Genomic DNA, 13,384 nt, shown 5'->3' with positions numbered 1-13,384 from the left:
GGAATAAACAAAAGGTGACTCAGTATTCTCACATTAGGGTGTATCACACTAGGAAACCACTGCTAAGGAGAGGCAACAAGCAGAAGAGACTTGTTTGAGCCAAGAAACACAAGGAATGGACATTAGACCAGTGGAAATCTGTGCTTTGGTCTGATGAGTCCAAATTTGAGATCTTTGGTTCCAACCGCCATGTCTTTGTGAGACGCAGAAAAGGTGAACGGATGGATTCCACATGCCTGGTTCCCACTGTGAAGCATGGAGGAGGAGGTGTGATGGTGTGGGGGTGTTTTGCTGGTGACACTGTTGGGGATTTATTCAAAATTGAAGGCACACTGAACCAGCATGGCTACCACAGCATCCTGCAGCGACATGCCATCCCATCCGGTTTGCGTTTAGTTGGACGATCATTTATTTTTCAACAGGACAATGACCCCAAACACACCTCCAGGCTGTGTAAGGGCTATTTGACCAAGAAGGAGAGTGATGGAGTGCTGCGGCAGATGATCTGGCCTCCACAGTCACCGGACCTGAACCCAATCCAGATGGTTTGGGGTGAGCTGGACCGCAGAGTGAAGGCAAAGGGGCCAACAAGTGCTAAACACCTCTGGGAACTCCTTCAAGACTGTTGGAAAACCATTTCAGGTGACTACCTCTTGAAGCTCATGGAGAGAATGCCAAGAGTGTGCAAAGCAGTAATCAGAGCAAAGGGTGGCTATTTTGAAGAAACTAGAATATAAAACATGTTTTCAGTTATTTCACCTTTTTTTGTTAAGTACATAACTCCACATGTGTTCATTCATAGTTTTGATGCCTTCAGTGAGAATCTACAATGTAAATAGTCATGAAAATAAAGAAAACGCATTGAATGAGAAGGTGTGTCCAAACTTTTGGCCTGTACTGTATATGTTATGTTTGTAAAGATTTAATTTATTTTTGTTTTAGTTAAAGGGGTATCTGTAAAATACATGAATTTGCAGATTATTATTTTTGATTGATTGATTACATTCATGTTCTTATTTTACAAATAAATCAGACATTACTCAAACAGTTACTCAGTATTTGAGTAGTTTTTTCACCAAATACTCTTTTACTCTTACTCAAGTAATTATTTGGATGACTACTTTTTACTTTTACTTGAATAATATTGTTCTAAAGTATCAGTACTCTTACTTGAGTACAATTTTTGGCTACACTACCCACCTCTGGTGAGAGCACAATACAGTAATCCATGTAAAAACAAGATGGCAGCCATCTCTGCCAAGTCAGTCTGCAGCTAATCCTGAAACAAAAGTGGACAAGATTCAACACCTGGTCACATTTTATGGTTGAAACGATCAAGTTGTCTTCTGTGTTATTTTATAAAGTGATGAAACAGAATAATAACACTTATAACAGAGTCAATCTTATTTCAGCTGAAAGGTCATTGCTCCGACACCTGGAGTGGCCTCTATGGAATTCAGATTCAGTTACATGATGTGATTAAAACATGGAATAGGGACAGCAAATACAAGGCCTCCAGTTTACTGATAACTGTCATGGGAACAGCTACAAAGCAAGTTTGTCACACACAAATGAAACTCTCCAAGGACTCAGTTCACTTCAGGTACAATAAAGCCCTACACACTGACAGGAAGGGGAATATTACATGTCTATATATGGTCATGACAAATTTTGCTCCTACAGATAGTAATTAGTTTTAATTTTAATTAGCTGATAAGAGCTTATATTATAAGTACAGTGTGTAAGCAGGCTCGGTGTGTGGAGAGTGTTGATGTGTAGTGTTGGCCTGCTGTCTCCTCTCCTCTCCTCTCGCCCAGTGCATTGTGGTCTGTGTGCTAAAGGAAGCTGCTGCACCGGAATCTGAAGAATTTGAGGTGTCCGCCAAGTCTACTGTTCATCGTCGGCTCGTCCCTCTATCTGCACTGTAAAACTCAGCGGACAGACTGTAAGGTAACACCGCTTACTCCTCTAATTCATCTCTTATTCATCACTAAGTTGTGTCGGTGCTGTGTTAACGGTGTCGCGGTCAAACCGACGGCGCTAACATTAGCTAAAGTTAACATCCTGCGGGAGGAGAAGCTACTCGGCTAACGTTAGTTAGTAGTTTTAACGTTACGCTAAGCTCGTCTAACACCACTTTAATGAACGGCTACCAGGGGCGGTTAGCTTGGTAACTAGCTTTGATTTTTGACACGTTTACAAGACAAGAATTACCGTTAAAATATGTGTTTTAACGGCAGATTTCGGCATCAGTCACACCCACTTGGTTGTTACCGTTATGATAGCTGCTGCTAATTAACCAACGCATTCTAATGACGGTAGCTAACTATTCTAGCTAACGTTACATGTATGGGAAATCAATTGATAATGTAGTTTTAGCTAGCTTTAGATATTTCTATGGTAAATCTAATTAGTCAGAGCTTCTTAAATTAGCTCAAACTAGCTTGTAAACTAGCTTGGACACAGACTCTTGTCTCATCTGCCGGTTAAATTTGAGTTTGTATTGAGTTTGTATTGACTCGGTGACAGAGACAGTCGTTTCCATCCATTGAGTGCCCATTTTGGACGGTTTCATCTCTTTTACAGTTTTTAATATAGCACACTGACTTAACTACAACACAGTAACTAGCATCCAAGTAGTAAACATATGATACCAGTTGGGATTAATAGCATAAGTATGGCTTAATTCTCAGATCATAGTGCTGTAGTGGGACGCAGCTGTAATGCTGCTATCATAGCAGGAACTGCAGTTTTTTTGTGGTGAGACACAGTGCTCTCACAAACCTTTCTGAGCAGGAATCAGACTTCCTGTCTCTCACACAGTCTCACAATCAGGCCTGTGAGTATGCATTTGAATAAGCTCCATAGAAGCCAGAAGAAGTGCCGCAAAGTTTGAGAGTGTTTCAGTTGTTTTTGTAAGTTTCTCCTTATGTGATATGGTCTGTCCTTTCTTTCAGGTTTAACAAGGAGCAAAAATGTCTCAGGCTGACAAAATGAAGGTGAGTCTCAGAAAACAGAAACCAAGATAACACATCTGTGCCGCCACAGTATGCATGATACCAGATTCCTGCTTCTGCTTCAGTGACTGTCCTCTTAGATTAATGTCTGTGCAGTAATCATGATACGAAAGTAAGATATGAGTAATGTGCCCTTAAAACCTTATCCTAGGTGGTTTGGTTGTGTTATGAATACAAACATTAAATACATAACTCAATCCAGACCTTTTTTTTTTTAGCTGAGCAGTCACATGTGTCATTTCAGTGGAACATTTTGTGCCTTGCCACTTTCTCTCACATTATTTTCTGCACTTTGTAGTTGTTCAAAGCACAAATACCACCGTTTGGATGCTGGGTGGGTCACTCAGACATATGCTCAGTGTGCTGCCCGCCATCCTTGTGACTCACTGATGTAGCTTTATGCGTGCTGAAAGGCCCGAAGGCAGAGCCAGAACATACTGCTTATCAGGCTTATCTGTCGTGACCTTTGCTGAAAGCATGGAGAAGGGAGGGCTCATAAATATTGCAAGACCGTGTGGCCAAAATGAGCAAGCTAAAAAGGGAACGTGTACCTTTTTGTGTTCAATTTGACATTGTCATTGTGTAGAATTGTTGCTTTTGACCTACTTCTTGTTGGTCTGACTAGCTCTGTGTAGTAAAGGGCTATAAACTCTGGAATGATGAGTGGAAGGTATTTTGCAAATAGAATGCAGAGGGCTCCTAAATGTCCTGGCGGTTTGGGAACAGATGTCTCCTCAGTGGTTTCTGCTCAAGCACTTATAATCAGCTGTCATATTATCACTATAATGATAGCCAAAGCATGTCAAAGTTAAACCTGATTTGTGACAAACAATTGTTTCAACTCAAGTGAGATTTTTTATGTGCAAAGCTACATTCTTTCATCATAAGTTTTTCTTAAGATGATGACTCTCCTGTCTTTGCTTTTGTTCCACAGCAGGGCCAGTTCAACAACCCTGAGACCCCGGGGTACGTTGGATTTGCCAACCTGCCTAATCAGGTTCATCGCAAGTCTGTAAAAAAAGGATTTGAATTTACATTGATGGTTGTAGGTGAGTGTGTCGTCTCTGCTTTTCAGGCCTTTTCTCTTTTTGTCCTTTCCTTCTTCTCATCATGCAACGCTGGTTTTATTTAGTTTGGAAAATGATAGTGTATCTCAGTGATAACAGGCTTCACACAAGGCAGCTAGAGTAAACATGGACATTTGAGGAATGTGTTTTGGCTTATATGAGGTTGTTTTTGTGATAAATTTATGATGGGATCTTGGCGGTTAGCCTGCGCGATATGAAGTTGTTTCTGTCATATGCTATCTTCTCATAATGGCCTCCCCACATAAGCGTTTTACTCTTTCACCCCTGCAGTTCCTTTAGTTCGTATGCTGAGAGTAAGCAAGTTGTTTTGTCGTCAGTAATGCTTAGGTGTCTGTCAGTGTGCATGAATGCTTTTGGTCTGAACAAAATGGCAGATGTCACATCAGTGTAGTTGCTCAGCTGGCGTCATTGGCAGTGTAAACTCTTGATGTGAACACTGTGACTGTGCGAACCTCCCTGCTTGTTGGTAAGGGGGGAGGGTAGATGCTCCCCTGAACGCTGCTCATCCTTTTGCTTTAAAATAAACCAGAGAGGAATGTAGCCAGCGGGCCTCGAGGGATTGATTCACACAGTGGACAGGGCCTGTTGGTCCCTCTAGTGCAAGAATACTCATTGAGTGCTTATTTAACCTTCTGTGTGACTTTGGCTCTTAAATAAATCAGTATTTTCCTGTACTTGTAGATGGCTGCAGTTCTCCCCCACAGATAGAAAAAATATGCTTACCATGGAAATTCATCATTTCTGCTTAGTGTTCACATCACATTTTATTGCTTACAGTAAAACACGGGCACTTTTTCCCTCTAAAGCTCCTCTTCTGCATGCCCCTTAAACTATAGTGTATGTAATGCATATGTCGATTTGGGTTTTCCATAGAAGACTTTATGGAAAATTGTCAGGATGTAGTGAAGACTTCTGTAATTTTTTTCATCATGGCTCTTGTGGGAATCACAGTAGCAGCATTCCTGGGTAAAGCACACAAGCTTTAGGTTGTTTATGTCTCAGGCAGCATCTGTGACCATGAAATGTAAGGAACAGACTTTCTAACGTATAGTTTCTTACATTTGGTTCACTGCTGTTGCCTAAAGCTATAGTTAGTAACTTGAATAAGAATAACCTTTTTTGCTGAAACTGTCACTATATCCATGCAGTTGAATATGACATGAACAGTGTGTGCACATAAATAATGTTCCTCCTCCTCCTCCTCCTCCTTGTAGTGCTTTTAATGGCATTTGCAAGAATCCACCATGGCTGAACAACCAATCAGAGCCGAGGAGTCTCAAATGCAGCTGTCAATCATGTCAATTACTGCTCTTGAATTGCGGTCAAACTAGGCAGTGCTGATCAAGTATGAATTAAGATTCTGTTACTGCATTGCCTATTTCTCGCCTCAGATGTTTTCAGAAACATATTTTAGTGTACTGTTTAGTTGTACCTTGAAAAATGTTGGAAACAGTCTACTCAAAACCAAGCACTGCCCACTGGCTGGAGTACACTTTCTTATTTTACAGCTAAACAGTACACAAAAATATGTTAATAAAAGTATAAAGTATAAGAAAAGTTTGCTCCAATCCGTGGGCAGTGCTTGGTTTTGAGTAGACTGTTTCCAACATGATCATGGCTATATCACAAACTTTTTCAAGTTACAGCTAAACGGTACGCTAGAATATGTTTCTGAAAACATCTGAGGTGAGATATAAGCAATGCAGTAACAAAAACTTGATTTATATTTGATCAGTGCTGCCTAGTTTGACAGTTTGATCATGGCTCACAAGCAGTGATTAACATGACTGACAGCTGCGTTAGAGACTCCTCTGCTCTGACTGGTTGTTTTCCAACAGTCACACTGGACTCAAGCAAACGACATTAGAAGCACTATGAAGAGGCAAAGGAACATAATTTTTTTTTCCACAGATTATCTATCTCATCTGCTTCTCTCAGGATGTAGTGACAGTGTCAGCAAATATGATAAAAAGTTATTTTTAGAAAAGTTATGAACTGTAGCCTTAAGCCAAAGTGCTGCTTCAGTATTGTGTTATGATGGAGTATAGTATACTGTAGTTTTATGGCTATCTCAGACAGAAATTAGGCACACTGTCTGCTCAACTAAAACAGTGCTCAGTGAGTCTGCAAAAAATCAGTGGCAAGATATTTTTAGTCTGGCACAAGGATTAGTCCTTGTCTTGGAATCAGGCCATTAGCTTTTATTTTTAAACTTCATCACTCAAACTGTGGATGTTTAATTGTCTGTCCAACTGTCTTATGCTTACAGCAGCCAAAGACCCATTGTTGGTATACGGAGCCAGTTTCAGGAATAGCCAATTGAGATTTTGTCTGATTTGTGGTTTAGTTTATTCATAATCAGGTGATGTCAGCAGAGACATAAAAATAAAAATAGTCATCAGTGTACAGTTTAGATTCTAGAGATTCAGAGTCGAGCTAAAAGAGGATGTCCAGGTTCTCAGTTTTTGCTGCTAATATTTGTGAGAGTGAAACTATCCAGTGGTCTTCTTCCTGACTCGTGCTCACCTGAGTGCTGCTGACTGATTATAAACACTTCCACTCTTTCCAGAGCACTAGGGTTGTTTAATCAGCCACCTGACAGCGTTCTGGGAAAGATTAATGCTGAAGTCAGATTTAGTATCATGCATTTCCGTGTGGTGCGCGGCCTCTTGAGCATCACAGACAGATGTCTTGTTTCCTGCAGCACAGTGAGGATCTCCTTTGTTTTGTTCAACAAAACTGAACCTGACTGCTTTAGTAATTTTTAGTAATTTTGTAACCTTAATTCATTTTGATTTTTGCTTCTCACACTGATGTTGACTGATTGTTTCATTTTTCTCTGTTGTCAAAAGGTGAATCCGGACTTGGAAAATCCACCTTGATCAACAGCCTGTTCCTCACTGACCTATACCCTGAGAGAGTCATCCCTGGAGCAGCAGGTTAAACACATGTGCACCTAATGATCCTTGTTTTAAAGCACTTTGTGAAACCTGTGTGTATTAAAAAACACATTACTTTGTCTTTACAAGTTGTAATGAGTTGCACTTTTTTCTCCCCTCTAACAGAAAAGATAGAAAGGACGGTTCAGATTGAGGCGTCAACAGTAGAAATTGAGGAACGAGGAGTGAAGCTCCGTCTCACTGTGGTAGACACACCAGGATACGGAGATGCCATCAACAGCCAAGACTGGTAAGACATCTTTCTGGGGCATATTCTGAGGAGGAGATGAGGTTTTTTTTAGGTCTAAATTCCCATTATGAGTCCTTTGATCTTGAACAGTGATGAGTCAGTAATGTTAGACAGTTGGGAATGTTTATGTGGGCTTAGAATATTAGGGTTTAGTGTGTGTGCTACCAGTACAGATGATTCCTTATATAACAGTGATACAAAATGTTTTTTTTATCCAGTTTCAGCACCATCATCAGCTACATTGATGACCAGTTTGAGCGCTACCTCCATGACGAGAGCGGTCTAAATCGTAGACACATCGTTGACAATAGAGTTCACTGCTGCTTCTATTTCATCTCCCCGCTTGGCCACGGGTGAGTACATACTTGCACACTCACAGGGCTTTTCAGTCAGTAAAAGTTACTTTCTATTTTGCTAGCCATATTTTTATGCCCTCTTCACTCTATACTTTTCATAAATACCTGCTTGAATTCTTTTGTCTCTCTTTGACCCCGTGCCCGTCTGTTTCCTGTCCTGCCAGCCTGAAACCCCTGGATGTTCAGTTTATGAAGGCCATTCACAATAAGGTCAACGTGGTTCCTGTCATCGCCAAGGCAGACACGCTCACCCTCAGAGAGAGGGAGAGGCTCAAGCGCAGGGTGAGGACAACAGTCACCCATTGTTCGGGATCTCTTCCAGTTCCTGAAATAAACACAAGCTATCATGTGCTCATTGTCACTGCTGCAGCCATCCAGTGTATGAAGTTCAGTTTGTACCTATAGAAACAGTGTCTAAAATCAAAAGATAGACAAACTACAGTGAGAGGCAGACTAGTTACAGTGGATTTTGAGTGGCAAAAATGTTGTCTTCCTTTCCGTCCTAACTAAAGAGGGAATAGCGGCTGCCATCTACATCACGTAAAGTACATAGCAGTTATAAAAGATGATACTCACCCGTGTTTTGTCTTCTTGATAAGATTCTGGATGAGATCGATGAACATGGCATCAAGATTTACCACCTTCCTGATGCTGAGTCAGATGAGGACGAGGACTTCAAAGAGCAGACAAGAATCCTCAAGGTAAACTCTCCGCTCTCTGCAAAGCTTTTCATCCCTGAATGGATATGAAGCAATGAGTGAGCATGAGTTCAAGTCATCTTACTGAAGTGTTTTAATCACGTATGAACCACGACTACAGACACATGAACTACTACTCTCTTCCAGGCCAGCATCCCATTTGCAGTTGTGGGATCCAACCAGCAGATTGAGGCCAAAGGGAAGAAGGTGAGGGGCCGCCTGTACCCCTGGGGAGTGGTGGAGGTGGAGAATCCAGAGCACAACGATTTCCTCAAGCTGCGGATTATGCTGATGTGAGTGGCGAAGAGGCTAAAACCCTCTTCTTTTCCTTGTTCTTTAAAATATTAGTGGTAATGTGTGTAGACTAATACTACTACTAATTAGATTTATGTGGATAAATATGAGCAGACAGGAGTTTGAGCAACCAGTGAAGTCACCATCTGCAGTTTTCAAAAAATGTCTGTGCAACAGTCTTTATTGTTTGGTGACTTTTCCACATCCACACAGAACCCACATGCAGGATCTTCAGGAAGTGACCCAGGACCTTCACTACGAGAACTTCCGCTCGGACCGCCTCAAACGGGGTGGCAGGTTGTCCTCCCATGGTTACGTTCTGCCTCTGTCTCCTGCGTACGTACTTGTCTGTCAGCTTGCTTTTCTGCACCTCCCCCACCTCAAACAGCAAAACCATTGATTATACATATATAAATGATACAACAGAAATGCCATAGTCGGGCACACAACAGACACCGCAGATGTTCAGTAAAAGAAACATCCAGAGCCATGTATATAGAAGCAGAGTTACTAGATTAATTTCTGTATAATGGGTCATGTACCTCCAGTTATTCTTCTGTTGCTGATTCATACTGTATAATGTTGTTAAACTGGTATCATTCTGTAGTACAGTAGCTCTAACTCATCATTTTGCATGTCCATTACATCAGTTAGGCCGTGGTCACAAGGCAGAAGTGAATTTAATGCTGTAGGCTGTAGGGGGTTGTGGTTTACATGGCTAGTTGGTAGCTAAATGGCATGTGTAGTCTGAGTATCTGTAGAGGTTATAAACAGGATTACTGTGTGTGTCATTTAACATAGTGTGGACATATACTCATTTAACCCTCAACGTAGACCACAAAGATTCTTTTAGACTCTCCTCTAAAGCCAGCCCAGGATAAGGCAGTGGTTTTACTGTCTTCACATTGCCTCGCCATCTGTCCAATGATGGCTGTCTGGTCTTGATTTGTCCAATCCCATGAGTGAACTGTTGGAGGTACCCGTTTTTTGTTTTTTTTTTATCATTTGGGGGAGGTAACGCTGTTCCCCTGACTCTCGCACTCTCTGCTTCTCCCTTGAATCTTCCTGCTTTCATCTCTTTGTAGTTACTTGTTGTAGGTGCCCACTTTTCTCTTCTGCAAAGACAAACTAACCCACTGACCCCTTCTTCACCTTCTCAGTGTTGCTTTTGTCAGTTTTGACTCATGCTACTTAAAATGGTTCAATGTGCACTTTCAGGCATGCACACAGACACAAACCTTTCTACTGACTTAATATAATGCTTTATATGAATCGTCACTCTAAGTGATTTTACATTCATAACCTCTCTGACTGTGCATTTAACTTACTATTACTTTGTTAATTGGCATACATTCTGCAGCAATATTATAACTTGACTCTGTAGTGTGTGACATCAAATGTAACTGTAACTGTGTTGATGCAGAAAGGGACCAGAGCCGGAGGAAATGGACAAGGATATGATCCTGCAGGAGAAGGAGGCTGAGGTAAGATATTTCAGACACTACGCTACTTTGGGCTTGTTAAATCGTGGTTCATCCTCCTCCATTATCCAGATGTCTTTCAGGAATAGTTTGACATTTTGGGAAAGATGCTTTCTTTAGAACATTGACACCACTCATATCTATACACTAAATATGAGGCGAGAGCCAGCAGGCAGTTAGCCTAGCATCAGCACTGGAAGCAGGGGGAACTATTTTTGGGAGCTTTAGACTGTGGACAGAGCCAGGGTAGCTGTTTCTCCCTGTTCCCAGTCTTTGTGCTAAACTAAGCTAATTGTCTGCTGGATGTAGCTTTATATATATTTAGGAAACAAACAGAAGAGTGGTATTGGTCTTCTTATCTTCCTCTTGGCAAGACAGCCAGTAAGAGTGTATATCAAAATTGCTGAACTATTCCTTTAAAGATGATTCATTGTCCTACAATTTACAATTTAAAAGCTGGGAACTATCAGACTGTTATAGCTACTGTCTCTCTAGTATTATAATCTTTAACACAAGTATTAAACTGTTAAATGATTCATGTTCACAGTTGGTTTCTCGAAGTTTTCCATGTGGGAGCAGTTGTTAGTAGTTAATTATTTATAACAGGCATAAAGATATTAATGATAATACATTAAGCAAGACACCTCAGAATCCCTACAGTCTGTTGTTGCATTTCCATTGCATGGTATGACGCGGCTTTATTAAACGTGACTTGCTCTTGTGGGGTTTTCCATTAGTAAAAGTTGTGCATGGTACCAGGTGCTTATATTGGTATCACCTCCAGTGATGTTTCAAGCATGCTGAGCCGATACTAGAGGGTGGAGTTAAGACACTGCACAACATTGGACATTGTGCACAAACCAAGCCCTCGGGAACAGCACTGGGTCTTGAAATCAAGGGGCCAAATCATGGGATTAAAACTTACAGATTGATCGTATGATGCCATCCGGCCCACAAGACTTTGCCACATAGACTTACATTGTGAAAGAGACGTCTGTAAATCAGTGGATACATTTTTCAAGCATCACAACCTCTGAAATGACTCTTTTCACTATCCAGATTTCATCCATTGGGTCTGACACATATTTGGAAGTTTAGAAGAGCTACACCTTTAAATCATTGTATCCTCATTCCAGTTAGCGGTGGGATATACCAGAAGTTAGCTGCTGGTAAAAGTCTCTAGCGTGCCTGCTCTATGGGCCCAACGATGCAAATGCAGAGCAGAAGATTCAAGTCATTTTACACACGGAAGTCCAATTTTTTTTGCTCCGTGTGCCACTTAACTTTCCTCCAACGCTGTATCCAGTTCTCTATATGGCACCAACCTGCCATTTTTAAATAACGAAGCTACTGTCAATAGTAAAAATTGTAGCCTGCAAAACTCCTCCACACACAAAGTACAATAGACGAAGTGCAGACCTTCGTGTTTGGTAGCCAATGAAAGGATTAAGCGAGTGTTCTGCTGAAGATCATGTCACAGCAGTTACTATGAGAATCACAACTCAACTGAGGGGGTAAATGGAAAAGGACTGCACTTGTACAGCACCTTTCTAATCTTCTGACCACTCAAAGTGCTGAAAAGGACCTGGTACCAAAACTGAGTCGAATCAAACTATTCAATGGGAGTGAGACATAAGTGAATGAGCTTTGTTTTACGTGCGGCTGTTTCCCTGTCTTACATGCTGATTCTCTGTGTCACAGTTGAGGCGAATGCAGGAGATGATCGCCAAGATGCAGGCCCAGATGCAGAAGCAGGGAGACGGAGAGGAAGGGGGCCCCCATGCGTGAAAAGTCTTTGGTAGGAGGAAAACCCAAGGATACACATAACACTCACTGTAATGCAGACACCCTGCAGACGCTGCTCTGTATTTCCTCATCATTTGTAACTTAATACCTACGTGATGCTTTGTTATCTGCAGCTGCTGGTCTTTTCTAACTTTATCTTTTCTTTTCCTCGCAGGTATTTGAGCCACTGCTCGAGCTTGACTTGAGAGAGACGGATGATAGCAGAGAACGTGTAAAGGCTATCTGCTTGCCACTATTTTTATCCCTATCCTACACGGGATCTGGAGTAATTTTTTTTTATACATCCAGTCAAGTATATTCAGACAGTGTTATGTTTATGTATTTTCACACGGTTCTATTTCTTAATTTTTTATTTTGTCAGTTACTCAAATGAAGTCATGCGACCCATCTTTAAAATGGTGGCATATATCTTTGATACAGACTGTTAGTTTTTCCATTTTTTGTTCCCTTACTTTTTTAATTTGCTCTTTAGAAAACCAAAGTACTGCTGCTTGTATTAAGTGCTTTTAGTTCTTAAATATCTCTCAAAGCACGCGCTAACCTTCGCTCAATGAAAGAGTGTCAACTGTGGTGGAAACTAGTAGCAGAAGTAGCTTTGTTTTCGCCATTGATATGCCATTAATATTCTTTTTGTCAAGAGAAATCATGATTCCCTCTGGTTAAGAAATGACCACACAAGCGTTCCATTAAATAGGGTCCACCCTGCTCAGTGTTAATCATAGTACGTGCATGCAACTCTCGACCCCGTCTGGTCAAATTTTCAGGTGAATTTTCCCTTTAGTGCTGTGCTGGGGTCAGCGTCTTTCCTCTCCTGTCCAAATTGGTGCTGTTCTCAGATCAGTATCTTTCAGTGCAACGGCATTGAAGTGTTGTTAAGCTCCTTTTGAGTTTGATATCAAGTAAATAAACTGTGACCCTCGACTTCTTACAGTCTTCCTACAGACCTGACAAATGAAGGACGTGCAGATGAGGTGCCACGCCTCTGTTTGGTGCTTTCAGTCAACTAGAAGTAATTACTCTGTGAAGTGAAGTCATGTGCCAGGGAGCGTTAAGTGTTTTGTGTTTTCATTGACGCAGTGAGATTTAAGAGGTATAAACTGTTACCTATCCCAACTGCTGAGTACTTTGTGGTTTCCATGACCACGGAGATTAAAAGTGACCCGATGAGGTCAGCGTAGCCAACGTTTCCCTCACCAGCCAAGATGTGAGTTCTTGACATTCCTCTTTGTGCTGTTTTTATCCAATATTAAAGCACCAAATATTGTTCTTGATGCGTATATTGTAATAAAAGTTTTATTAAACTTTATTAATCTCTAATGTGGTTTCAGCCTCTTATTCATTTATTGTTATCTACTTTGCTGAGTTACAGCCTGAAGCTTCTCCTTGCCGATGCTCTCTGCTCTCTTTGTGTTTCACCTCAGTGAGATTAATTGCTTCTGACAAAACCACTGTGAA

The 13,384-nt window shown here is 41.1% G+C and overlaps 1 protein-coding gene across 2 annotated transcripts; it reads left to right on the top strand.

Annotated features, from left to right (window-relative positions):
* The first annotated feature begins 1,813 nt into the window (after nucleotides 1-1,813).
* septin2 (septin 2) lies at nucleotides 1,814-13,246 on the top strand. Of its 2 annotated transcripts, none has more exons than XM_033651036.2 (13): nucleotides 1,814-1,950; nucleotides 2,958-2,999; nucleotides 3,952-4,066; nucleotides 6,958-7,044; nucleotides 7,171-7,294; nucleotides 7,513-7,647; nucleotides 7,815-7,932; nucleotides 8,250-8,351; nucleotides 8,496-8,641; nucleotides 8,856-8,939; nucleotides 10,066-10,126; nucleotides 11,825-11,921; nucleotides 12,084-13,246. In XM_033651036.2, the coding sequence occupies exons 2-12, from the start codon at nucleotides 2,976-2,978 to the stop codon at nucleotides 11,909-11,911; spliced, it is 1,083 nt and encodes a 360-aa protein (XP_033506927.1). In that variant the 5' UTR covers nucleotides 1,814-1,950; nucleotides 2,958-2,975; the 3' UTR covers nucleotides 11,912-11,921; nucleotides 12,084-13,246. The 2 variants fall into 2 exon arrangements, with proteins under 2 accessions (XP_033506927.1, XP_033506926.1); XM_033651035.2 differs by having other exon boundaries at nucleotides 8,856-8,978.
* Nucleotides 13,247-13,384: the final 138 nt, after the last annotated feature.

This window comes from Epinephelus lanceolatus, chromosome 12, assembly GCF_041903045.1.
Source record: "Epinephelus lanceolatus isolate andai-2023 chromosome 12, ASM4190304v1, whole genome shotgun sequence".
NCBI lineage: Eukaryota > Metazoa > Chordata > Actinopteri > Perciformes > Serranidae > Epinephelus > Epinephelus lanceolatus.
Note: the sequence above shows the minus strand (reverse complement) of the source record. Positions and strands in the feature narration are given on the sequence as shown.